Below are 27,816 nucleotides of genomic sequence, written 5' to 3'. Positions count from 1 at the left end.
AAGCAAATTCATCATTAAACTGGGCTTTTCTCAACTTAAGTCAGCACTGTCATTTTTTAAAATAACACCATATTATTTGTAGATTAGGAGCTGCACAATGGCACATGAGCTATAGGACAAGGATGTATTTTTGATATATTTTGTCAGGCATCACCCATCTGACTGGGTGTATTCAAGATAATGCCTAATTAAACCACCTCATAATACAGGTCTATAACACTGATAACACCACATCACTCTGTATGAGATCCAACCACCACTATATTCCAAAACAAGAGTTTGCAGTATGAACTAGTACAGTACACAGTCAAAGGTCTCGTGTGGCATGGGGGAGTGTCACACAGCTCCAGGATCCTGGAGCTGTCTGTTGGTAGACTGTTCTCATTCCAGCAGTGACACGGACTCTAGTAGCACTGTTGTGTCTGATCCACTTATAACAGCACATCACACATTAACGCATCACGTCTGTGTCACTGCAGTGCTGAGAATGATCCACCGCCCAAATCCTACCTGCTCCGTTGTGTCCAGCTTTACACTTTAGATGAAATACTTATTTTTCCGAAGACACTGCTGTACCTGGGTGTGTGTTGTTTGTTAGCTGTATTACATACTGCAAGCCTGTACATGACCTCTGTGACCAGGTAGTTCAGCTCTCTGCATTTCTCAGCCTGTGTTTGTGTCTTGCTGCCGGTCAAGGCCAGTGTCTCAGAGTCTGCCTGTGTTTTGAGAATGGCAGAGACTTGCTTATCTACAGGCTCTATTCATTTCAGTCCATTTTTTCGGTGGCTGTGATAAGTATTAGCGTCTGCCTGTCTGTGCTACCATTCCAGATTAAGACACAGAGCACTGGACTCTTCTCGCACTTTCTATTCTCAAGTGAACAGGAAAACTGTCTCTCTCTCTCTCTCTCTGTCCTTAGACAATTTTAGGCTGTCATAAAGATAATGATAGTACTTTGGAAGTAAAAACAATGTAAATCAGTGAGCATTTAGACATTACACCATCATCACATTTAGCTGTAATGTACCTTATACTTCATTGGTATTACTATAATTTAAGTAATTTACAAGTGGTGCAATAGTTAGTTAACCTTGACTCAGTGGCTTACATCTACATTTAGACTTAGGCTGTCAAACTGAGTTCCTTTGGGCCACAGCTGTTCAGAACTTAGTGTTTTCCCTCATACCATGCTCTAAGTTCAACGTATTAAGGTGTTTATAATTGGCTTATTAAAATAAAGAAGCTGAATCCAGTGACAGTGAAACCTAAAAGTTTTAAACCTTTTCTAATATATTTCTTTCAAATTATAGAGACACTACTTTTCACAAACTGACTTAACAGATCTTTTAAAATATGCTCAGTGAGTCTTATCTTACATTAATGCCACATTTTTTGTACCTAGCACAAAATACAGTTTTCTGGAAACTTGGCTGTGACTAGGTGTGGTTGAATGTGCTCAGTGCTGAAGGCCGATGTTGTGCCTGTAACAAAGTCTAATTTATGGTACACTGTATATTTACAACATCCTGAGATCAGTGCTTATGTACGGGACACTGAACAAGGACAGGTTCAATTCTTGTGATGGAAAAGAACAGACTTCTGGACAGAAGGCATCAAAAGGCACGGTTAGTCTTTTACTGTGGTTATTTTCCATACAGTTACTCAAATCAGACACTGTTGGCTGAATGATAAATTTATGTGCAGAACACTGTGAAGAAACCTTCCCAATGATGCAAATATTTTATAGCTTTTAACTGTTTATGCCAATTGTCTGTTATTTTACTGTAATTTTATGGTCTGTGTTTAATTGCTCTTTGGCAGTTTTTCTTGCAAATGTCACTATGATCTTATTAATATGCGTCTAGATCTAGATTTATTGTAAAACTGGTTTATGACAGTGTCTGAGACTTTAATGCCAATATTAGATATTAGATTAGATCAATGGCAACTGAAACCACGTATCCAGTTCAGGGTCGCGGTGGGTCCGGAGCCTACTTGGAATCACTGGGAGCGAGGCGGGAATACACCCTGGAGGGGGCGCCAGTCCTTCACAGGACAACACACACACTCACACATTCACTCACACACTCACACCTACGGACACTTTTGAGTCGCCAATCCACCTACCAATGTGTGTTTTGGGACTGTGGGAGGAAATCGGAGCACACGGAGGAAACCCACGCAGACACAGGGAGAACACACCACACTCCTCACAGACAGTCACCCGGAGGAAACCCACACAGACACTGGGAGAACACACCACACTCCTCACAGACAGTCACCCGGAGGAAACCCACACAGACACTGGGAGAACACACCACACTCCTCACAGACAGTCACACGGAGGAAACCCACAAAAACACAGGGAGAACACATCACACTCCTCACAGACAGTCACCCGGAGGAAACCCACGCGGACACAGGGAAAACACACCACACTCCTCACAGACAGTCATCCGGAGGAAACCCATGCGGACACAGGGAGAACACACCACACTCCTCACAGACAGTCACATGGAGAAAACCCACAAAAACACAGGGAGAACACACCACACTCCTCACAGACAGTCACATGGAGAAAACCCACAAAAACACAGGGAGAACACACCACACTCCTCACAGACAGTCACATGGAGAAAACCCACAAAAACACAGGGAGAACACACCACACTCCTCACAGACAGTCACCCGGAGGAAACCCATGCAGACACAGGGAGAACACACCAAACTCCTCACAGACAGTCACACCACCTGCTGCATCACCGTGCTGCCCACACATAGAATGTCATACTCAAATAAATTGTTTACTTCTACATAAATTTCATGCGCACTCTAATTCTTTACTGTTCCTAAAAGAAAGACATGTCATCCCTTTGAATTTTGAAGGTTTTCTCTAATCTAATTTTATGAAAATTAGTTATTTACGTACTCTTTTTGGGCAGCCGTGACCTAATGGTTAGAGGAGAGGGCTTAGGACTGAAAGGTCATCGGTTTGATTCCTAAAACCAGCAGGAAAATTGGGGGCGGCGGGAGTGAAATTACAGCACTGTCCTCCTCCCTCAGTCGACGGCTGATGTGCCCTTGAGCAAGGCACCGAAACCACAATCGAACTCCATCAAGAAAAAGAAAAGTCTCTGAACAGATATCAGTGTTAATCAGACAGCCGTGTGTGAGCAACTAAGACGGATCTGATTGATGGAAAGTATACGTTATGTATGTGTGTGATGGAAATTAATGTAAAAGGTAAATTAGTATTTTTGAATTTCTCATATATGGAAATGTATATGTGCATTCAATAGAAAAACACCCTAGAAAAAAAGACTACTTTGCATTCTTCAGTGAGTAACTTTAACACAAGTTACTTTCCTCCACAGCGAATTTCCTTCAGGCTGAATGATATTCCCGACTACTGAATAAAATCCTAACAAGAATAAGGTTTCCATTCACATGATAGGTTTGAGGATTTAAAATGATCACAGACTGCATTATCGTATAATAGCACTTCAGTTCTGTTAAACTAAACTAAGCTGAATATGAAACATTGTAGCTGTTAGAAACCTGCTGATTCTCAAGTTTCTATTGCTATCTCACACTCCCTTTCTATTTTTTGTATTTCGTCACAATGATGCTACTCCTGTCACTGTTTCTTTCTCTCACACCACTCTATCCCTTCACACTCCATCACCTCATTTTCATCCAAATCAGCTCAAGAATTCTTTATACTTTGTGAGGCTCAAGGGAAGTCCTTCTCTAAAGAGAGATGTTGATTTCAAGTTTCCTATACTTGTCGGTTTAAGAGGATAGTACTGTATATATTTAAAAGCCACATATTTATATTCATTATCTGTAAGCACTTATCCAGTTCAGGGTCGTGGTGTGTCCAGAGCCTACCTGGAATCATTGGGAGCAAGGCGGGAATACACCCTGGAGGGGGCACCAGTCCTTCACAGGGCAACACACACACACTCACACATTCACTCACACACTCACACCTACGGACACTTTTGAGTCACCAATCCACCTACCAACATGTGTTTTTGGACCATGGGAGGAAACCGGAGCACCCGGAGGAAACCCACGCAGACACAGGGAGAACACACCACACTCCTCACAGACAGTCACCCGGAGGAAACCCACACAGACACTGGGAGAACACACCACACTCCTCACAGACAGTCACCCGGAGGAAACCCACACAGACACTGGGAGAACACACCACACTCCTCACAGACAGTCACACGGAGGAAACCCACAAAAACACAGGGAGAACACATCACACTCCTCACAGACAGTCACCCGGAGGAAACCCACGCGGACACAGGGAAAACACACCACACTCCTCACAGACAGTCATCCGGAGGAAACCCATGCGGACACAGGGAGAACACACCACACTCCTCACAGACAGTCACATGGAGAAAACCCACAAAAACACAGGGAGAACACACCACACTCCTCACAGACAGTCACATGGAGAAAACCCACAAAAACACAGGGAGAACACACCACACTCCTCACAGACAGTCACATGGAGAAAACCCACAAAAACACAGGGAGAACACACCACACTCCTCACAGACAGTCACCCGGAGGAAACCCATGCAGACACAGGGAGAACACACCACACTCCTCACAGACAGTCACCCCGGAGGAAACCCACACAGACACAGAGAGAACACACCACACTCATCACAGACAGTCACCCGGAGGAAACCCGCGCAGACACAGGGAGAACACACCACACTCCTCACAGACAGTCACCCGGAGGAAACCCACGCAGACCAAGTTTCTGGTTATTATTCCAAAATATTTGTAGCGGTGACTTCTAAAAATGAATTTGCCTTAGAGGATTCTAAAGGGATTCTAATTATATTCCTAATATTTTGTAACACGGCCAAAAATACTTGGCAAAAAAGTATTTTCTACATCATTTAGCCCTCCAGTGGATGCAGTGTAATTATGGAAGTCACATCATCCTCAGCTGCTTTGTTTGAGGAAAAGTTTACATGCTGTCAGCAGATAAAGTTACTGTAGGTCTTTTCCCTGACCTTCACAACTCCAACTAAACTCCTCAGTGCTTTATCAGGAGTTTTTTATTAGAATGGGGTGCTTTTCTTGTAGGGAAAAACACGCCGTGTTTCCAAGGCCACAGGAGGAGTCAAAGAGGACAAGAACACTCCTCTGACTTTCAGTCTCGTATGGTCACTGTCCCGTGTCTTTAATACAATATTTTGTGGATTGCGGTGCAGTTTTTGTATATTAAAATTTTCATAGATATTTACTAAGCAGCTAAAGTATCAAGGACAAAAGTGATATTGGATGGACGTTTTCTTCATATTTGCAGTATGAATTTCCAGGCGAGAAGGGTTACACTGCCTGCCATCACTCCACTTTGCTTGCAGAAGCGGGTAGGAATACTAAATCATTCTGTAAATTTACTGTGTGCTACTTTATGAATGTCTGTTTTCTATTCTCTGAACAAGCTTTGCTAACTAAATACACTGACATTTACGCATTTTTAATTGTTTGAATCGTTACTGTTTATTTAGACTTTGTTTTTATTGTATTGTGGTGTGTTTGGAAAGTTGGTATCTGGTGCAACTGTTGGATGTCTAGCATTTCATTTCCTTCTTGTGGTTTCACATTCCAATAAATTGGAGTCTGTAGGAACTTGTTGGAAACAAATGCGTTATTCAGTCCCTCAGCCAATTAATCATCAAAAATATATTGATATAGGTCTTTTTACAACTGATGTTGTGACAAAGCAGCTTTACAGAAAGCCAGTAATCAGAACAAAAGGATTATAAATTATAATAGAACATTTATATTAGATTATATCTATTGAAATAGCCTACACTGAGAGCCGTCCAACTCAGACAAAGGTGAGACGATCTAATCTTGCATAATCGGTGTACATGTCAATGTTAATTTTAGAGAGAGGACACAAGAAATGCTGAAAGCTGCAAGACAAATAATAATTAAACAAATGGATTCATCTGTAATGTTTAAATGTTAATATTTTATATCATTTTATATCATTTTTGATCATCTGTAGAGAAACATCATCACAGTTATATGTCAGATCAAGACTAATCAGAATGTGTCATCAAGCATTTTAATAAGTTTTATGTTCTTTATACATTTCAGAAGACTCTTATTTAATTTTTTTATTTGCATCTTTTAGTCCCCAAAACTTCCCCAACATATGTTTATGTTTGAAAGGGAAAAAAGTGTTTCTTTCAGGACCTAATCATTATTTAGATGCTAGAAGACCAACGTTAAAACCAACCCACCCCTGCTACATGTTGTACATCTTTGCCAGACTAGGCACCTTAACCCTTGAAAACTTTACTTTGCCCAGTAACTTTTCACAAATCACAGACCATGCCACTTACACCGGAAAGCTTTTTTTAGAGCCTCACATTAATGTTGGGAACAAGAGACAGACAGATGTAGACAGAGATGGAGAGAACATAGGACAACCACTGGTCATGCCAAGGCCAGTTATGGGTGAGATAAAGATGCAGCTGTGAGGCGAGAGGTCACGATAAAAGAAGGCCAGACTTTATAGAGAACAAGTCAATGTAATACTGACCTTGAGCTGAAAAGTGCATCTCTGCAGTCAGGTAAATCAGTCTGGAAAACGCATATGTCATCATGTGTATTACACTTGCAGTATGTGACTAAACTGGTGATCAGAGGGAACTCCTTGGTAAATGTACACCATTGAGTAGTCAGAGTGAATAATTAAATCAATCAAACCAGTAAATGTGAGGAAAGGGAAAATACATACAGTGGAACCTCTACCTACGAACTTAATCCGTTCCGTGACCCGGTTCATAAGTAGAAATGTCAATTTTCCCCATTTAAAAAAATGGAAAAGCAATTAATGCGTTCCAGCCCCCGCCCCAAAATTCACCCTTTTTGCACTAATATATGTTTACAACAATCTCAAATTACTAAAAAAATACATGTAGCGTTACTAAAAATAAACAAGAAATACAGTGGTAACAGTAATAAAAAAGAAATAATAAAGTTGTAAGTGGTTACACATCGCTACCTTGAAGACGTGACGACTGGCTGGAGGAGTAACACAGGCCCTGGCTGTATGACGGGAGGTCGGGGGGGGTGGAATAACGGAGAGTAGGTGGTGAATGTGGGGAGACGAAGCGTAGATACGGCTTAACTTAGCACGAATTTCGATGTCTGCTATTTACACTAATGCTAAATTGCTAAAGCTACAATTTGCTAATCTTAAAAGCTCACTCAAGTCTGGGCGCGCTGGGAGACTCGCCTATTGGGGTCAGTGGCCATTTCCAGCCGCCGGCTCGGGTTCATTTCTAGAGTCATGGTTCATTGGTGGAGGCAAAAAATATTCAAATAGTTCGTTCTTTAGTAGAGGTCCCACTGTATAATGTTGCATTTTGAAGAGGCAGGAACTAAGCTCTGTCCGTTTACAGATTAATCTCAGGAAGTTTGGAAGAACAATCCCTCAGTTTGAAGAATAATAAAATGTGCTTAGCTGCCTACAGCGATGGGTATCGAAACTGAAATGGCAAAGAAACTGAATCTTGCTGATTAACCCTGAAAATATCTGTTCCACTATCTGTTTCTATCAGTGACAAAATAACTACAGATCATGTCGAGCTAATGGCTGTCCGAAAAAGTGAGTCTTGCTTATATTTTTCTAAACAAAACCACAATAAAGCCCTAAAGCATCAGGCTTGTGAGCACTTCTATCTGCTAGTCTCGAGAGAACGGATGACTTTTGCAGTGTGTTTTGTGTTTATGTTTTGATAAGACATCATAGACCTCTTCTGCAGGATTCCTTCATAAATAAATTTATACATGGTTTTGAAACTGGAACCCTTTCACCGGATTCAATTCAGAAATGAAACAGAATAAACCCTTTATGTGATGTGATTTGATGACGACAGTTGGTGCATAAAGCTGTCATGGGTGTAATCAGGTTACTGCTAATCTTATTTCCTTGTTTGCCTGAGTGATAGTCTAAGGGAGACAGTCTCTGGTTGTTCCACTGTTCCCAGCATGCTGTGATCCAGAGCTTATCTCTGTTCATGGAGAGCCAGATACCGATTACACACACACACACACACACATATTTAATGCTTGACTTGTGGGTCTTCACGGGTTATAGAATGCACCGACTGATTGAGCTGTTCCTAAGTCTTTGTGCATGTATAAATGTTTATGTTGTGACGTCTGCAAGTGTGTCTCTTCATCTTTGTGTGTGTGTGTGTGGGAATAAGAAGGACCAAAACCTGTTTACATACTCACATTGTAGGTACTTGTCTTCCTTGTGAAATCATTACATTTTAATTTGAAGACATGTTCCAAGGGTAGAGTTTGGGTTAGGATTAAGCTAGAAGCAATTGTGGTAAGTCTCCACCAAATGAATTAAAGTATATGTAATGTCCCCACAATTCACAGATACTTGGTTGTGTGTGTGTGTGTGTGTGTGTGTAATGAGGGGGTTGGTTGAACAGTGAGGGCAGTTGAATGCTGGCCATTGTGTTCAGTGATAGCTCTCTGCACAACTTGCACTTGCAGATGTTATGTATATATTGTTTTACACTATGTCTTGGTCTCTCATTCTCTATTCATACACACGCATACACCTTCCTTTACTTGTAACAAACTGCTGTTCTAAATTATTCTGGACCACTTCTGTTGTTTGGTATGTAATAAAAGTGTGAAATTGTACAAATGGTAGGAGGCATTTTTAAATTAGTTTTAGAGATACAGGGGTTGTTCCAATACCAACCATATACAGCAAGCTTTTTAAATACGACTGTTAATTTATCTGCTGTTTCTCTAGGCTGTTTTTGGAAAGTTTGTATCTGGGGGGGGGGACTGCTGGATGTTTAACATCTCATTCTCTCCCTTTGATTTCACATTCTGCACAATATGAGTCTGTAGAAAGTTGTTGGAAACATGAGTGATTTATTCAGTCCCTCCTGCTGTTTTCATTAAATTGTGGAAAATGTTGTTCAGTCTGAAATTCCATGCAGTGTTTGCATACTGACATTTAAAAGTGATGTGACATGTGCTGAGCAAACCCACACCTGAGCAGCGGGGCAGCCATCCCAGTGCCTGGGAGCAGGTGGAGGCTAGCCCAGCTAACCCACACCCACACCCCAATTCCCATTTTCTTGCCAGTCAAAGGGATTGAACCAGTGACCTTCCAATCCCAAGCCCACTTCTCTAACCATTAGGTCATGGCCTCCCCCTCAACGATGGTAGGGTTAGAGGATAAGATTATTTTTAGATTGTTTTTTATGTTGTTTACTCGCTCACAGTTAAATTTCCATATGCATAATCACCCTAAATGCAGCATTGGTGCTGGAATCATACCACACAGTTTAAACTCACTTATTTGTGCAGATATGCTGCTGTGTATTCAGTTATAAATTCAGATTAGGGAATGTTTAGTGAGATAACCGTCACTCAGACACACTAAGTGAGCAAAGCTAATGTTGCATGCTCAGCAGCTCAAACAGGCTAAAAGGAAAACATGCTAAAATGATTATTGAATCTGCTGTATGAGTTTTAATGAGAATTTACAAAATGCTGGAAGCTGCAAGACAAAGATGAAAAACTGTACCCTCTGTAAGTGAATTCTTACATTTCATATAATGAATGAGCATACATAGAGGTCAAATTTTCATTACTGTTAGGTCAGATATAACAGATATAAAAGTGTGACGTTGTTTAAATAGCAGCACAGCATTTTTTTAATTAAAAAACGGAAATACTGGCTTTTGTCCCAGTAGCAATGATTTACTGCAAGCTCTACACTCCTTTCTCTGTGAAAAAAGTCTTTTACCCCTCCACCTCCTTGTCACTTCTTGCTCCTTCCTGACCCCTATATTTTGCCTGTCAGAAAGGTTGGGGTTGGGCTGGGGGGCGGTAGGGGGGCTGCAGATGCAGGGAACCTTTCTAACCTTTCTACTTCTTTCATTTAATTTACAATCCAAATCCACCGTTACAAAAACAGGGCTGGGCCTGTAATCACAACCTGGAAGATTTTGAATTTGAAGACACATGGACGTGTTTCCGTCTTTCCCCTGCTCTGTTCTCAGAATCAAGTGGAGAGTTCATCAACAGTTCTCGAACAAGGACAAGCCTAAAACTCCCAGTCTCAGCATGATTGAGTATCTAATCAAAGAAAAGTGAGTTGTTGCCACAGATGTGTGTGTTCTCAGTGAAGGAGAAACATATATACACATGCACACCCGTACACACACACACACACATACCGAAGTGGTCACTAGAATTCCCTGTACTTGTTCATCTGGCACCAGTAGCTTCAAAAAATGTAGTTTGATTTCAACTTTAAGTTGCTTTAAGTGTACTTTTCTATTGTGTTCACTACTTATACAAAAGTAAACGGGTCTGTGCCAAAATTCAATATGATTATGTGCATATCTGCCAATCCCAGGACATTTATAAAGTGTAGAAATTAAACTTGGTTTAGTTTTACAGAAATATTTCACAATTTATATATGTTTACAGTCAAGATGGAGACTAAATGTATTTAGATTGGTGTCACAGACCTATTTCATTTATATCTGCAGGATATTCAGTAAAATAAGTTATTAACATGCATTTTTAAGCAAAATGGTTCACAGTATAATAAATACATATCATAAGAAATTAAAAGCAAATACCAGTCATGTGTCAGTACTAAAGGTATGTGCTAATATTTATTCTGTGCTCACTAGTCGTCTACTGCAGAGCCAAACTGAGTACAAGTGATGACTTTTTGACTCCTGATGTCGTTTCAGTCTGGTGTTCAGTCAGCATTTTTCTTTTAATGAGAGACTGTAACCCTTCTGATGTCATTGTGCTGTCTTGAGATCCTTCTGTGTAGCTTCTGTGATGTAGAAAATCCAGCTGTGTTACATTACACAAAGCTACTGCTTTTGAGAAATGTATCCCTAGTAGAAAACGAAGGTACTCTTGTAGATGGTCCGTGGTGCTGTTTTGAGTCTATACCAGGCTCTTGGATATCTGTGTCACCCAACAATGAATCCTACTTGTGTCTTCTTAAAGAATCTCTGGTTTTGCTTTAGTTTTTTTCTTCTTCTAAATTTATTTTCATGTTTAATGTTTATCCATTCTGTTTAGTTTATATATATATCACTTACAGAATAAACAGTGCATGTTTTACACCAACTGACTTCCTGAACAAATTCACTGTTGCAGAACAATTTGAAGTGTATAAATAAAATCACGAGGGGTTTGCTAGAGTTGTGGCGCATGCTTGTAGGTCTCAAGAATGTTCTATACGCTGGTCAGGATAGCTGTCTTAAGTCGGTCTCTGTAATTTATTGATATTCTTTCTTTATATTCTGATTAAATCAACCACTCCTAATGTTATGAAACCCTAAGTGAATGTCTATGACTGTGGGGAAACACTTCCCTCTGGTTTGTTTATGTTCAGAAGCTCTACGTCTTTTAAAGTGGATTGATACGTTTGAGGAAGAAAATGGCTGTTGTCTGTATGTGGCTGACGTGTAACTTGGCTGTAATTTTTATTCACTGTTTGAATTACCAAAGAATCTAATTTGTAACTTGAGTTATTGTGTTTAGTAGCACAGAATCTGCACATAGTTTTATTCAGTGAGCTCTCTCCCAAATTTGGTAGCAGTTCCACCTTAACTAATCAGTAAAAGCAAAAGTAATTCAATATTCCCTAGCTGTGGAGCAGGAATAGAACAACATCCTCATCTCAGTTCATGCTTTTCAGCGTTTGGAGTTGACTTCAGATGTAAGGGGGTTGTCAGGTATTTTTAGGAATGTTTTACAGTCTTTTCAAAGTTGTCTAGTGTATGGTGAGCATTAGAGGTTGTAGTGTCAGTAGGAACCATTGATAATTCTTCTCTTCTGACATTTCAGCTTATTTTTACTTTGTTAAAGAAATATGAGCAGTATGGAGTTAATTATGGTGCAAACTTGAGAACTTGTTGGACTTGATCTGAGAACACGCTGAGCTTGTTTACACCTTGCGTTATCACACCATCATGACCCCATGATAAACCATGTGTAAACACACAAGACCCATTGTGAATGGATTGCTCAAATCTCATGTCCAAATCATTCACTGGACATTAATAGCACTGACCACTGGAGAAATTACCACAGCTGCCAATCAAAGGGTTCTCCTGCCCTCTCCCTGGGTCAGAGTATGTACCCCTTTTCTTAGGAAAGCAGCATTAGCACAGCTGATTGGTTGTTTAAACAACAACCTAAAAGCGTGATAGGATAGTTGCTTTTGTAAAATATTACTATCAAAAATAACCACACCACATCATATTTTTTAAAATCAAAATCACAATTTTAAAAATGTAGTTTTATGTATACCCAGTAATCAACAATATTGCCTTAGATTTTAAACCTTTGCTGCGGTATGAGCCCTTTTTTTAATCACGTGCAGTGAAAACCAGCCATTCACAGTTGTCATTTTGACTGAGAGGGAAAAGACTGCAAATAAATGCTTTGAGGGGAGTGTAACAAAGGCAGCAATAAACAATGCATGAATTTTACAGTCCATTTCATCAATAAGGACTCTGAGCTGAAAACCTGATGCTTGCAGACTTCTCTTTTCCAAGCAGGCACCCAGGGAGAGCATAGCATACGGAATGAAAGAAGTGATAGCAGCCTGGGGCTTACGCGAAAAGCAACAAGTCTGCCTTGCAACAGATGAGGCATCCAACATGATGAAACACTCACTGTGAATAAATGGATGCCTCTATAACAAATGATCTTTTAGCTAATTGTCTAAGCTTAAGCCTGTGGTTTGTGATTTGAGAAGTACTCAGTACAGTACTTTATATGAAAATTAAGTACAGCATTTTTGCTGCATCGGTGGAGACGGTTGTGTCTTATTGTGCACTAAAACAGTATATGTTCTGTTACTGGGAAAATTACATTAAATTCAAACATTAATTGTAAATCCATTGTCCTACACACATCATGATCAATGTGTTTAGCTTCACATTCTTGACCCCATACTGAGATACAGCCCAACCAGGGATACTCAAGGCTAGGAATCTAAAATATGTTTACACTGATCAGCCTTAACGTTAAAGGCATCTCTTTGTTTCTACACTCATTGTTCATTTAATCAGCTGCACTTATCATAGTATACCATAGCTCTGCAGTTACAGACAGTCCAACTGTTGCTCTTCATACATTTTTAGCACCCTTTCACTCTGTTCTTCAGTGGTCAGGGCCCCCACAGAGCAGGTATTATTTGGATGGTGGAACATTCTTAGCACTGTATTGACAGTGACATGGTGTTGGCATGTCGATATGTCACCGTGACCCTGAACTGAATAAGCGGTTCCAGAAAATAAATGAATGAATGTGCAAGTGTATCAGACACAGCAGTGCTAATGGAAGTCAGTTTAAAGTAATCTGATTGTACATAAATATTAATGTAGAAACACTAAATATTCATCAGTTTATTGTGACCTCATAATGGCTTTTGTAGAAACAGTCATTAAATAAGCCCTCCCCACATTTTATTCCCTTTTAACGCCCCCCTGCCTTTGCCACCATCAACCCCGCCCACATTTGCTTTGCACAGAGTTGAACTGAACTAGAATTACATTTTAAGCAGCACCTTTAGAATTGCTGCAGCTCCCATGCTGAGCATTAGACAAGAGGGCATGGGTTGGTGTCGACCATGGGAAAAGGTAGGTGGAGCAAGCCTTGTGACTTTTTCTGGCCTTTCTCTCCTACTCCTCCTCCCCCCACCTCTCTCTGCCCTCCACTCTCCCCTCCCCACACTCCCTGGTGTGGCGTATTTGACGGGGGAGGCAGGAGGTGCGGGGTTTGCCCCTTGAGCCTGCAGTGGGTGAGATGGCAGGTGATTGGGCAGAGTGCTGGTGACATGCAGCAGGGGAGGCAGGAAATGCTGGAGCTCTGAGGCTGCTCTGTTTAATTACCTCATTTCGGCTCAGCTGTAGGGTGTGAGAGAGCGAGAGAGTGGGACGTGAGGGGAAGGGGAGAATGAGAAAGGAGAATAAGGGCGAGAGACAGCAGAGAGAGTGAGCCAGAACAGAGAGGGGAAGGAGAGAGCTGCTGCTCCCTCAGCTGATGCATGTTTCTATGTTCTACATAAAATCCTGCTCATACAATGCTGTGTACTCAGCCTTACCTAAGCTGCAGAGCTAGCCCTAAATCTCAGCTCTGCCTGCCGACTAATACAGGGGTAAGTTATGCTTAAATGCTCATTGCTCATGCTGTAATACTAAGATTTGCTTGTGTGTCTGTGCTTTTATGTTTGTGTGTGTGTGTGTGTGTGTGTGTATGTGGTTTATAGGAGAGATTGAAAAACTGCACCCTTTCTGTAAGGGATCATTTGAGAACTCTTTGATAGCTCTTCTAAACTTCAACCGAATGGACTGCTGTTTTTAGAGAGTGCAAGGCTTGGAAATGTGCAGCAAGTGAAAGAGAACATTCATGATTTCTTCTCAGTGTGCTAGCCTGACTCTCACTGCCTTGCTGTCTTCCCAGATGAAAGGGGTTTTGAGTTTGTAGGATGTGAGGTGGACAGTTTAACTTGTGGCATTAATTGAGCTGCATCATAAATAAATAAATAAATAAATAATACCCTTGTCAGATGAATTTCAGATTGATGGTCACCTCTGCCCCAGGTGCGTTTGGGACCCGTGAGGACCATGTAATGAAAACGCTCAGTCCATTCTAAATGAATTTTAAAAACTTTTGCCTTGACTCTTAAATGGCTATCCATTTGGCAGGTGATCAAAGTGTACACTGAGGACAACAGCAGTCGAGCTGTGGAGGTCCCGAGTGACATCACTGCTCGGGATATCTGCCAGCTATTCGTGCTGAAGAACCACTGCATCGATGACCACAGCTGGACATTGTTTGAGCATCTTGCTCATCTGGGCATTGGTAAGCACATCTCTTACTGCAATAATCACTATTCTATTCTTTCTTCAATGTAACATTCGAATGTGATATGGAATAATTAGTGATGCTACGATATTTGTATCATCTGCACTGTCATCTCTTTTGGTTTTGACTGGAATTTAACACGGAGAGTAGAGATTCTGCTTTCGACAGCTGCCATCTGTAGCTAGGATTAAACTGTTAGAGTCCTATACTCTGCATTCATCTGCACTTTAAAGCACTGCAGGCATTCTGTATGTTCTGAACCTTGTAAGCAGTGTAGGAAGACGATTGCTTTTATCTGTGGAATAAAAATGCAGTGCTCTCTGTGTTACTGCAGCATCAGTGGGTCTTATGCTGCCAGATAAGCCAGAAATGGTTTGAGCAGTCTTTATGTTGAACACCATTTCATTCCTGCATCCTAGTCATGCACGAAAGGCAAAGATCTCTCTTGAGATTCTGCTTCATGATTGTAAAATATGTCATCTCATTTCACACTGCAGCTCTGGCCACACTTCAGAATTACCGATAAACATCGGCTTGAAACTGCCAGCCTCAGAGGATCGTTTGCATACTCACATTGCAAGGCTGAAGACGTGACACAGATTGAAAGATTACGTTGTGTGAAAACCCACTCGAAGCAGGAAAGATGGTGCAAAATCAGGGCTATAGAGTTTAAATGTGCCTTGAATTGGTAGCAGGCCTCTCTGTGTTAATGTGCTTGGGTCTGCAGCCGGCACCAGAGGCTTAATGTACTGTAGTGTGAGTCTCCAGCAGGCTATAAACAGTTAACTCAGCTAGCAGTGACTCCCGCGCCCGCTGTTGTAGCCTACCCTTCACACAGGAATATTCCTCAGCAGAATTCTTCACACCATTGCATAATTCAACCATCTGTTCCTTCCTTCCCAATTTTCTCTCTCTCTCTCTCTCTGCATTTCTTTTTTCTTTAATATGTAGCTATTCTTCTGTTAGGCACTTCCACCGCCTCACAATTATCACACACACCTCCTCTCCTTTTTCTCATTTTCAGGGTCTTCGTGGAGCATATCCGAGTAGCAGCACTGGTTTCACATTAGTTACACTCTGTAAAAGGTGCAGCATATGTGTAAAACTATAATGGTTGTCCTAAATTAGTTCTCTTACTGGACTCCTTAACATTATAATATCATATTTCTTGTGTGTTTTAATGATTTGCTGACACCTGGGCCACACGTTAATGTAAATCACAGCATAAAAGTATTGTTAATTGCAGACTGGCCTACTGTAATGAAGTTGGTCAGTTGAAAGTCGTTTTTTTATTATAATGCCATGTTGTTAGTCATAGTTAGAATTTGGGACACCAGCTAATTGATCCTGAGCGCTGTTTTGTGATATTCCATTTAGTTAGACTTGAGTAGCGCTGGGGCGGCACGGTGGCACAGCAGGTAGTGTCGCAGTCACACAGCTCCAGGTTGTGGGTTCGATTCCCGCTCCGTGTGACTGTCTGTGAGGAGTTGGTGTGTTCTCTCTGTGTCCGCGTGGGTTTCCTCCGGGTGCTCCGGTTTCCTCCCACAGTCCAAAACCACACATTGGTAGGTGGATTGGCGACTAAAAAGTGTCTGTAGGTGTGAGTGAATGTGTGAGTGTGTTGCCCTGTGAAGGACTGGCGCCCCCTCCGGGGTGTATTCCCGCCTTGTGCCCAATGATTCCAGGTAGGCTCTGGACCCACCGCGACCCTGAACTGGATAAGCGTTGACAGATAATGGATGGATGAATGAATGAGTAACGCTGCAAAATGTATCTCTGTAGCACCAGTCTATTCCTAGGTGAAATATTGTTAGCCTACAACCATGAACCAAAGCCCTGAACACGTACAGAATCCCTGCATAGCTATGAAAACAAGATTTGCTCTTAAATTGCTCAGTGCAGAATGAAACTTCAAATTTTGTGCCTGGGACAAACAATCACATACCTCTAATGTAATAAACAGTGGTTTGGTTGGAAAGTCCAGAAGCTGTGCTTTAAATGGTCCTTGTGTAAGGAAAACCTAATCAGGTCATGCATCACTGGCTGGTGATTAGAGGTAAAGGACACTGAAGCATGCACAATAAGCTCAGTGAACCATGCTGCCTGCTATTAGCCTCTGTGCTGCTAGATATACCTGATGTGTATTGCAGTGATATCACTTCGGCCATTCTTTGTACAGCACCTAGTTTTAATATTCAAGAATACCTGCAGTATTTTAAAAAGAAATAACATTACATTGTTGTTTACTGCTTTTCCCTGTCTTTTAAACTTGCTAAATAGTTGTGCTAATTCAACCCCCAACATTATACATTTGATATTATTAACTTAAATAAAAGAGAAATCTGGCTATGCCAGCAGCTGAGAAACAGTGGATACTTATGTCCTCAGACTGGTGCTTTATTGCCATAGCCCCTTCAATATTGTAGCTCTTTGCCTCCAGAAATTCTCCCTGTCTCATTGCTAGAGTTCCCGAAAAAGAGCTGCCTCTGGCAGTGCTGAGAGCAGTTTTCTCACACAGTTCCTCCAAAACACTGCACTGAAACATATTTCTGCTCGGAATGCAGGTCCTCGTTAAGTGATGAATTGCTGTTCTAGGAGTATTTTCCACAAAGTGTGAGCGTCACTGACAAAACCGAACCCACCACAGATTGGCCACGAGTTGAATGCCCTCTGCCTCACAGCAGGAGAGCACAGACACCCAGAGAGTTGCCAAGCGCTCCAGCACCCAGGATGCCAGCACATTTTGATGAGCCTCTCTAGCCCTGATTGCAGTTATGCTATGGGAATTAATTAGTCTTGAATAACATCGGTCTCACTCTTCCAGATGGCTTCCTCTAAATAGCCGCTTTCCATTCATTCATCAAACATTCATTTGGGGTTCAAGGAACTGAATAATGTTTAATGATAAAGCGAAGCATTGCAGCCGGCTCACCCAGTTTCCCCTGACTCCCTGAACCTCGTACTCGTTATTATTGAAGATTACTCATTAATGGAGCATAATTTTTTGAAAAACGTGTTAATAATTAATTGGTCAGGCCCACTTTGCCAAGGAGATGCAAAGGCCAAGACTTGGAGTGGATCAAAATGGTAAAACAATAAAAGTGCTCCGAATGCAGGAATTAGTTTAAACAGAGTACAGTTAGCACAGACCTGTATATATATATACTGTGAGGACTTTGGTGTGTTCTCGCTGTGTCTGTGTGGGTTTCCTCCAGGTGCTCCGGTTTCCTCCCACAGTCCAAAAACACACGTTGGTAGGTGGTTTGGTGACTCAAATGTTTCCATAGGTGTGTGAGTGTGTTACCCTGCAAAGGTCTGGCGCCCCCTCCAGGGTGTGTTCCTGCCTTGCTCTCAGTGATTCCGGGTAGGCTCCGGACCCACCGCAACCCTGTACTGGATAAGCGGTTTCAGACAATGAACGAATTAATTAGTATATATATCTTCTTTCTTTCTTTCTTTCTATTTTTCGTCTCATGTTAATTTCTATGCTTTCAGAGAGAACCATAGAAGACCATGAGTCAGTCCTGGAGGTGCAGTCTAACTGGGGGATGGACTCCGACAGCCGCCTGTATTTCAGGAAGAATTATGCCAAATATGAATTCTTCAAGAAACCTCTGGTATGTGTGTGTCTGTGTGTGTGTTTTCCTGGCAAAAATACTCAGTTATGTATAATTGATTGGCTGGGTAGCAGAGGTCCCAGCCAAGAAAGAATATGCACAAGCCAATAATACACACAAGAAAGAAAATTTAACTGTAATTAATAAAACGTGCACTATATCTGCCACCCCTAGAAAGATTCCCCATTTGGAGTGGAAAAAAGTTGAGTTTAAGTGCACAACTACAGTGGTGCAGAACTGGCCCTAAGGCCTATGCTACAAAGCCTGGACTTCACATTCACGATTGTGATCAAAATGTGATATTCACGACTGTAATCAAAAAACACTTTTTTTTTTTAAATTCAGAAGACGTTTCCTCAGCATTTGCTAGCTCTCCAGTCTGTTTGCGTTAGTCAAAATGGGTCTAATATATTTACGAAGCCCCAGTGTCTGCAAATGATTTTAAAAACAAGATATCTTTGTTGGTATGCTAGGCTTTCTATCACTTTCTCTCTGCTCATGGCAGAGGTAGTGTTCTATTTCCGTCCATAGGTGGGTAATATTGACTTATTTTTGCTGAAAACGTCTCCATCCGGCGATGGCTAACTGCATTACCAAAAGTGCAATAAGACTAAACAATTCAAATTACAAAGGAGTTTCTATGGTAATTCAAACAGTGAAAAAAAAAAACATACAGATAATTTCAGCTTTAACTCAAAATCACCATTCCACATTAAAAGGCATGGAGCTTCTGAATATAAACAATCAGAGAAAACTGTGTTTCCCCACAATCATAGACATTCCCTTTAACTCAATGACTGCTCGTGCAGGCGGAGATCTGTAAAACTTCATTGAGGTTTAAAGACTCTATTTGAGTCTGGTTTTGCTCATTCTGCTTATAGAGGATTATTCCATTCAGCCAAGGCCATGAGAAATTATAACTTGCAGGAGTGACCCCAAAGTCAACTTTTAGGTTATAAAAACATGCAGGATACCAATGGCAGAGTTGAGATTGCTTCAAAGTTCTCATTAATCCTGCTCAGAAACTGATTAAATAATGCTTTATATTCTCATCTCACTAGGATTTTTTCCCAGAGAACATGGTGTCTATATCAAGTGAAGCTAACGGCCTCATGAACCACTCAGAACTTATTCAGGTATCCACTTTCAGCAGCCTCGTTTTTATGTCTAAAGATGTAACACTATGGAATCCTGTAGGTTTTCTGACAAGAGATGTGCATTTCTGTAACCTCTTAGACTTTTCTCAGCTCCAGCACATGTCCAGAGATCCACGGCTTCCTCCATTCAAAAGAACAGGGCCGGAAGTCATGGAAGAAGTTCTATTTTGTGTTGAGAAGGTCTGGCTTGTACTTTTCCAATAAGGGCACATCAAAGGTAAATTTCAGACCGTCACTGTTAGTATGCTCTCTGTGCAGTCTCTCTCTCTCAGTCTCTTTCTCTTTCTGTCAGCTTACCTGACCCAGGTTCTATAGTGTCTTCACCTCATAGTTCGAATCATATATTGTACCATTTGGTCTTAACAGTTAGATTCCTCTAAATGCAGGCAACGTAACGTATCTAAACACCAGTTTATCCGGTCTGCGACACATTTAAGAGTCACACAGAAACTGCCGAGGGTCATTCCCGAGCACCCTCATTCGAACACTAATCTCCCGCAGAACCTTTGCTAGATGTGATGTTTAGATCAAACAGCGCAGCATTGTGGGGCTTAGCTGGGCAGAACTGGTCGAGCAGGATTTTGAGCAGTGGGTGCTGGGGCTGCGCCAGGCTCTGAACTCTTCCCCTTCACCTCAGGTGAAGCTTATATCTGCTCTGTGCTGTGCCAACTAGCACTGCCCTCCTTCTGTTTTTCTTCTTCTTCTTTTTCATTTATAACAACAAAGAGTTGTTGTTAGGCACGTAAGAAGAGATCACTCCTAGCTAATACCGGCCAGAAGCATGGATCCACTGTGAATCTCATCTTAATTTTCAGATTTAAATTCTAGACTTACACCTTACCTTAGATGAAATATTACTTTGCACACATCATAGTATGCATTTCTCTACAAGTTTGTCAATCTGTTTGCTTCACTCGGTCTGATTAGAATAGTGTAGCACATAGAAATGAGACAAAGACTTGCTTTGTGTTGCTTTGCTTTGGAAAGGCCTCCTTTCTTTCCTCCCTCTTTCTTTCTTTTCTTTTCACTTGGCTCATTTTCACTGTTGTTAAGATAAAGCTGTTGGCATTGCAACATGTATTTGGTTCTATCTCCTGTTGTACATATTACACCCTAGTCGTAATTGAGAGGGCAGCCTCGTTTGAAATAGAAGAGATTGACCTAAGTCTTTTACATTGTGTGAGTATTGCCCTTGATTTTAATCATATGTTACTGAGTCCTTTAGAATGTTTCCAAACACTCAATGCTAAATCTAAACCCTTTAAGTGGAGCTTAGATGAACCATCAAACTAAATCCACGTGATTTTAACTGGTCCAGTAATTTCAGTCCCAGTGCTGCAACCTAAGCTATGGTATTATATGCCTAAATGTCCTCCTACGCTTTAAATCCTGTTGCTGCAGTGTCAGTTAGTCTTAGAATAACAGTGTTAAACCGCAACAAGCTCAACAGCCCTTCCAGAGATTCAGCAGTAGTCCTTTAGCAGTAGTCCTTCACCTTTAGTTTGGCTTCAGCTTTAAACCAGTATTGCACCATTCAAACCTGAGTCCTTCACCTTCTGCTGAGAGCTTATGTGGTTTGGACTGTAAAGACTTTTAGTGGGTAGTTTCCTTCTTCAGTCTCATCCATCCCGACAACTCTGCCTCTTCAGTAGCTCTCTAGTTTAATGGCCTTTGAGTACTTTGAGTATTCGCTTGCCTTAATACAGTACACCCTTCATTTGTTTAGCATGTGTCTTGACAGCATGTCTGCTGTTGCACATAACTCACATGGCTATGTTCATGCCTCTGCTATAGCAGGCTTAGTGCTGGAACTTGGGCTTAGAGGCAGAGGAATGTAAGACACTTCCACCGTTCCTCATCACCCCTGCATAAAGAACCACACATACTGCAGGAATACGACAGAGTTTCAGTGTTCTGAATAATTAAAAAAAGAATCATTATGTTTGATTGCACTAAACTGATATATTATTCCCTCCCCTCCCTCTCTTTTCTCTCCCTCTGTGTCTGCCTCCTTTTTTTCTTCCATTTCTCTCTTCTTGTAAGGAACCCAGGCATCTGCAGTTTGTTGCAGAGTTCTGTGACAGTGATGTCTACACTTTGTTATCAGCCAGGAAAACACACGGAGCTCCCACAGATTACGGATTCTGTGTGAAAGTATTTATGCTCTCTCCTTCTCCACACACCCAGCTAAATCCACAAACACACTTAAGCTCACATATTCGGTTGTGCAATACTGAATTATATTACACATGCCAGCCTTGCACAGTTAGTGTTATGATAATAAGGCTAATTAAATGTCCCACTTATCTAGGCCTCGTTGTTTAATGGGGGTTATATAAAGCTTAATCAAACATAGTGTCTGGCTTCTTATCTCACATGACCTTTGTAGTGTTGTGAATGGCCAAAACTGATCTTGGACCAGAGAATTAGGTCATAGAGTTTACAAAATATATATATTTTTGGTTATTGGAGTATTTAAGTAAACTCTTCATATGATACAGACCTTTCCAAATATTAGCTACAAAACTTAACTGTGATAATGTGTAATATCAGAAGATGATAACAGTGTATTTACATTTGCTCAATTCTTTATACAGTTGAATGCAAAGGTTTGGGCCTTACTGGCAAAATGACATATTTGATTGAATTTTGAAGTGAAAAGTTAAGCTCCTTTCTGGGAGTTTTAACTGAACTGGCAATTCTTTAAGTTGATGTTTTAGAAGCAGGAAAGAATGGGCAAGTGGAACGATGAGTGGGTGCTGGTATGAATGGATTAGTGTGGGTAGAGTTTTGGAAGACACGCCTATCTTGTTAGTCCACTGTGTAATTGTAAAGTCAATGACAGTAGCTCATTTGGTGCTACACAGTTTGTGTTGATCGTCCTCTAATCCTTCACGAGCATTCAAAGGATACTGTGCACAGTACTTGTTAGGCTGGATATTTTAAAATTGTTGGATAATTTACAGTCCAGGAGTGACAGTGAAAAATGTTTAAAACTCCAGGAGCACTGCTGTGTCTGACCCAATTTGACCAGACAAAGCACCAACACCAACACCTCAGATTCAGTCGAGTAAATCCTATGCAGAGCAACAGATGGACTACAGTCTGTAATTTCTGGACTATAAAGTGCACCTATATTGGAGGTAATAATATTGACACTGATTGTAGGAGGAAGAAAGTGGTTTTAATGTTATGTCTACATTAACACAACAGTATATGTGTGTATATAAGAGATAAGTATATACTGTTTATATCAGGGGTGTAACAATATTTTCATTTCTACATCATGATAGTAGACCATATACAGTCTTTGATCATAATACAACAATTTTTCAACACACAATTAAGAAGAAATATGAGTTTAAATTAGGCTTTTATTATTAATGTTGTATTTCCTAATAAGGGTGATAGTTCATTCATTCATTCATTCATTATCTGTAACCCTTATCATCATGGGCGCAATCATTGGGCGCAAGGCGGGAATCATTGGGCGCAAGGCGGGAATACACCCTGGAGGGGGAGCCAGTCCTTCACAGGGCAACACAGACACACACACACACACCTACGGACACTTTTGGGTCTCCAATCCACCTACCAACGTGTGTTTTTGGACTGTGAGAGGAAACCAGAGCACCCGGAGGAAACCCAAGCAGACACAGGAAGAACACACCACACTCCTCACAGACAGTCACCAGGAGGAAACCCACGCAGACACAGGGAGAACACACCACACTCCTCACAGACAGTCACCAGGAGGAAACCCACGCAGACACAGGGAGAACACACCACACTCCTCACAGACAGTCACCCGGAGGAAACCCACGCAGACACAGGGAGAACACACCACACTCCTCACAGACAGTCACCCGGAGGAAACCCACGCAGACACAGGGAGAAAACACCACACTCCTCACAGACAGTCACCCGGAGGAAACCCACGCAGACACAGAGAGAACACACCACACTCCTCACAGACAGTCACCCGGAGGAAACCCACGCAGACACAGGGAGAACACACCACACTCCTCACAGACAGTCACCCGGAGCAGGAATCGAACCCACAACCTCCAGGCCCCTGGAGCTGTGTGACTATGACACTACCTGCTGCACCACCATGCCGGCCAAGGGTGACAGTGCTTGTCAGGGAAAAAAAAAACAATATGTGGAAATAATATTCATGCAAGGCATGAGATAAAATATGAAATAGTATAAAATGTATACAGTCTAAATACGATGAACTAATTTGGGTGTTGCACATGTGTCTTCATATGTGTTGTTTTCATTATAATAATAACTAAAATAAAATGACAAACTAAAACACTAAACTTCAGAATTCAATAAACTGAGTTTTACAGCGACCCTGAACTGAATAAGTGGTAACCGATAATGAATGAATGAATCAATGAGTTTTAAAGCACTATAAAAGGACTGTATTTAGTGTCATCAACCTGCATTGGATTTAAGACACGTAGGCTATATTTTAATGTTTTTCTTAAGAAAATCAGTTTGTCAGCATTATCAGCAGATGGAGCCGATTTGCTGGCAACCATTACAAACACCCTCTTGTTCATTCACTATCTGATCTTATGCTTTGTAACAACGGGTCATGGTTTGTTGCATTTGTTGTGGTTCCACAGCAGTGAATGCAAATCTCCTTGGATTCATTTTTTTTGTCTGATGTTTCACTTTTTGTGTATGTGTGTTTGAGCTGTGTGTTTGGCGGCAGCCACAGAGGTCTTAGGTGTGTAGTAAATACCTCACACAAGCATCTAACACAGGCTACCAAAACCAATGGCAGGATACAGAGAATAACAAGCATGATGTGTAAAATATGGCTCAAGCTCTTTAAGCAAACTGCTAAATCCACAAATCTCTACTATAGAGAAGGGCCTTTAAATATCCCTATAGAGCAAGTTATCTCAGTACTGTGTTTTCTCCTCACTGTGCTTACAGGTAGATTGGTACATCTGACCCATTGACACCCATATTTGATATTCACCTTAAGCGGTGGCAGCACATCTTCAGAGTTCGGTTCTCCAAAGTGTTACAAAACAGGAGATGAATGTGTAAATGATTTGTTATACCTCAGACTTGCTGTCTCTGCTCTGCTAGCCATTGCAGATTGGATACTTAAACATATAAACTAGTCTAACCAGAGCAGAGTGTATTCTAACAGTATTCACTACGTCTGTGTGTGTGTGTGTGTGTGTACATTTATAGATTTCCTGCACATTTGTTTTATATTCTTTTCACTTCAGAAATCAACTGAATATGTCATTTGTATATCTACTTTTCTGAGCATGTGCAGAATTGTTGCTATTAAATAATGTTAATGTTCTGAAAATTGGGGCAAAACTGGACACATGGGGTTGTTGTTGGTTTTGTTGTTTTGTTTGGTAAGTTGTGTTTCTGCATGTGACTCTCTGCAGCCTAGTAAATCGAGTTCAGCACGGGACCTCAAACTGCTGTGTGCTGATGATGAGCAGACTAGAACCTGCTGGATCACAGCCATGCGTCTGTTCAAGGTAAAAACGATCTTCTTTCAACCTCTCCTTTCTTTGCTCTCGCTCTCTTTTAAAATCCTGATTGAGAAAGATCACATGCTGTTGTTTGAATGTACCTGAGAGATTAAGGTCAGTTTTCCTTAAGTAGTTTCCTTAATTTGGCTTCCACGTTAACACCTGTTGAATGAATCCTCCCTCATTATTTATATGACCAGTCTAACATGGCTCTGTTGTAATGTGTGCAGTTTGGGATGCAGCTTTACCAAAACTTCATTCAGCCTCATCAGAAGCAGAAGAATTCTCCAATGGTGGGTTCTTTTATTTATTACCCTGTGTTTTGTCACTTAAGTTGGTCATTGGCCACATTATATCCCCTTTTCTGTGTAATGTAAAGTTGTGTAAAAAGTAAGATCAATTACAAATTTGCACAAAATTACCCTAGACACTTCCACAGTCTGCAGCTCTGTAAGTTTGGAATTGTGCTGCTCAATAGACCTCTGGCAAGCAGTGCTCCTAAGTGATTCCCTAAATATAAGCCTGTAGATTTCTACTCATTTCTGAGAACAGTTTAGTAATTTTGCATCTAAATGAAAGTATTGTGTGTGAGTAAGCCCTTGAGCTATTTCAGTGTGTGGAATATGCTGGAGAGCCAGGCTCACACTAAATATAACTCAGCATCAGCTGCTCACTGACTTTACAACTCAACACCTCTGCCTTATTGTTAGAGGAACGCCCAGCGTGGCCTGACCTGGACGACCACGGGCACACGCACACACTCACAACCACATTCTGGATAGACACTGCCTTAATCTCTGGTCTGTGCCCTCACCCACAATTCTGAGTGGTGTGTTTAAATATGCTACCCCTCAGTTTATAATGTGGAACTTGTGTGGGGTGAGATATGAACCTGAGAGACAGAAGGATAGTTTGTATTCGCAGAAAACACCTCAGTGTCCTCCATCTCTAGATAACACTAGGATTCTCTAACTCTAAAACATGGGCCTTTTGTTTGGTGCTCCGAACAGCAGTATCCAGTCCCTATCTTTAATCTTTCTTCCACTAGACGTCACTAAACATTGATTAACAAGAGCAAAGAGAAACTAGGCAAGCCTAGTTTTGCTGGACCGCCATTAACCATATAGCAGGAAATCCCAAAATACATAGCCTTGTGTTTGGAAGGTCTGGAGAAGCTTTGGGGCTTCACATGAATGTCTTTGTTTACATGTGGTTTTTATGATGCGACTGTGTTGTACAGAAAAGACGGAGGGCAGGGCGAATAAATGCAGAAATTAAAAAAGGAGCAAGGTTTTGGTCATAATGTATATCACCGGCATCAGTGTTTTTCTTGTTCATTTTATTTAAAATTAAATACTAAATGATCTACCCCCAAAGAACAAAGAAGACCAAAAACTTTTTGTTGATTATAAGAATTATAATTATTTATTCAGTGTAATTGGTTAAATCACGTGAAATTGAATGTGTCTGTGCGCAGCTCTATGGAGTTTTATAAACAACTAATGCCACAAAATGTTTCCCCACCGCAAAACACACACTCCGAGCTGTCCTGCTGAGCTTGTGGCAAACACAGCCCCAGAAACACAAACAAACAGAGAGTGTTCCTGTCTTATTTCCTATTATTCCAGCCACGGTTCACGCTGAAGAACCTACTGTTCTTCGATTGCAGCTGGGAACAAATGTTTCTAATTCGCGAACCAGTGGAAACGCACAGAACAGTTCTAAATTTAGTTCATGAAATATGGCTGAAGTAACAACAGATGGCGTAGTTGTCTTTTAAGTTGTCTCTGTGAAATAACTAACAGTTCCTACTCACACATGCACGTTTCAACATTAGGAGTCAATCAGCAAGCGGAAATGCCTCTTCTAGGCCCGTCTGGCTAAAAGTATTCTAAATCGAGACCAGTCTGTCTGTATATATGCACTTGAACTTCATCATGAAAACAGACCCACATGTCATTCCCTAGCAGGGCAGTGAGGTCTTATACAGGGTGGAATGTCTATATTCTCAGAAAAGAACACCGGCCACATTGTTGAAATGCTCCTTATGTGTTTTGTGATTCAGAAGCTTAGAGGTGCGTAGTACACCATGCTGGTTAAGTGTGTTATTTCCTTTCTCTTAGCGATTTTGAAGGCTAGTGAGTGTGACAGCTTAAAAAAAGCCCAATGTGGACTATGCAGCCCTTTGTCAGTCTGTACACACAATTACTGCTACTTACTGCTAATATTGCTACTCTGGGCAAGTATGACATTATTATAACACTGGGTGGCAGCATGGCCCCACTCAAAGACACAAAGCTCATGTGTTCATTTTCAGTGTTTTAATCAAGTGTGAAATTAACTTTGAATTGATTGAGTGCTTAATGTGTACATCCTTACACTAATTTGTGTGTGTGTGTTGTACAGAGAAGCATCTCAGAAAACTCTCTTGTGGCCATGGATTTCTCAGGGCACAGGAGCCGTGTGATTGAGAACCCGTCAGAGGCTCTGTCAGTGGCTGTAGAGGAAGGTCTGTCTTGGAGGGTGAGGCACAGATCTGGCTCTTATGACAGAAACACTGCATTAGGTGAT

At 41.2% G+C, this 27,816-nt stretch overlaps 1 protein-coding gene across 4 annotated transcripts in view; it reads left to right on the top strand.

Annotated features, from left to right (window-relative positions):
- The window catches only part of grb14 (growth factor receptor-bound protein 14), a 57,264-nt gene that overhangs the window by 24,430 nt on the left and 5,018 nt on the right, over nucleotides 1-27,816 (top strand). For 2 of the 4 annotated variants that reach the window (XM_066686500.1, XM_066686501.1), the window contains 8 exons: nucleotides 14,793-14,949; nucleotides 18,448-18,569; nucleotides 19,631-19,705; nucleotides 19,806-19,943; nucleotides 21,770-21,880; nucleotides 25,156-25,251; nucleotides 25,476-25,538; nucleotides 27,652-27,768. In XM_066686500.1, coding sequence (XP_066542597.1) covers nucleotides 14,793-14,949; nucleotides 18,448-18,569; nucleotides 19,631-19,705; nucleotides 19,806-19,943; nucleotides 21,770-21,880; nucleotides 25,156-25,251; nucleotides 25,476-25,538; nucleotides 27,652-27,768 — 879 coding nt within the window. Of the gene's footprint in view, nucleotides 1-5,344; nucleotides 5,409-14,004; nucleotides 14,243-14,792; nucleotides 14,950-18,447; nucleotides 18,570-19,630; nucleotides 19,706-19,805; nucleotides 19,944-21,769; nucleotides 21,881-25,155; nucleotides 25,252-25,475; nucleotides 25,539-27,651; nucleotides 27,769-27,816 lie in introns of those variants that run through there. The other 2 variants (XM_066686502.1, XM_066686503.1) reach the window with 2 other exon arrangements.

The sequence above is a fragment of the Hoplias malabaricus genome, chromosome 12, assembly GCF_029633855.1.
Source record: "Hoplias malabaricus isolate fHopMal1 chromosome 12, fHopMal1.hap1, whole genome shotgun sequence".
Lineage (NCBI taxonomy): Eukaryota > Metazoa > Chordata > Actinopteri > Characiformes > Erythrinidae > Hoplias > Hoplias malabaricus.
This window is presented reverse-complemented; position numbering and strand designations above follow the sequence as displayed.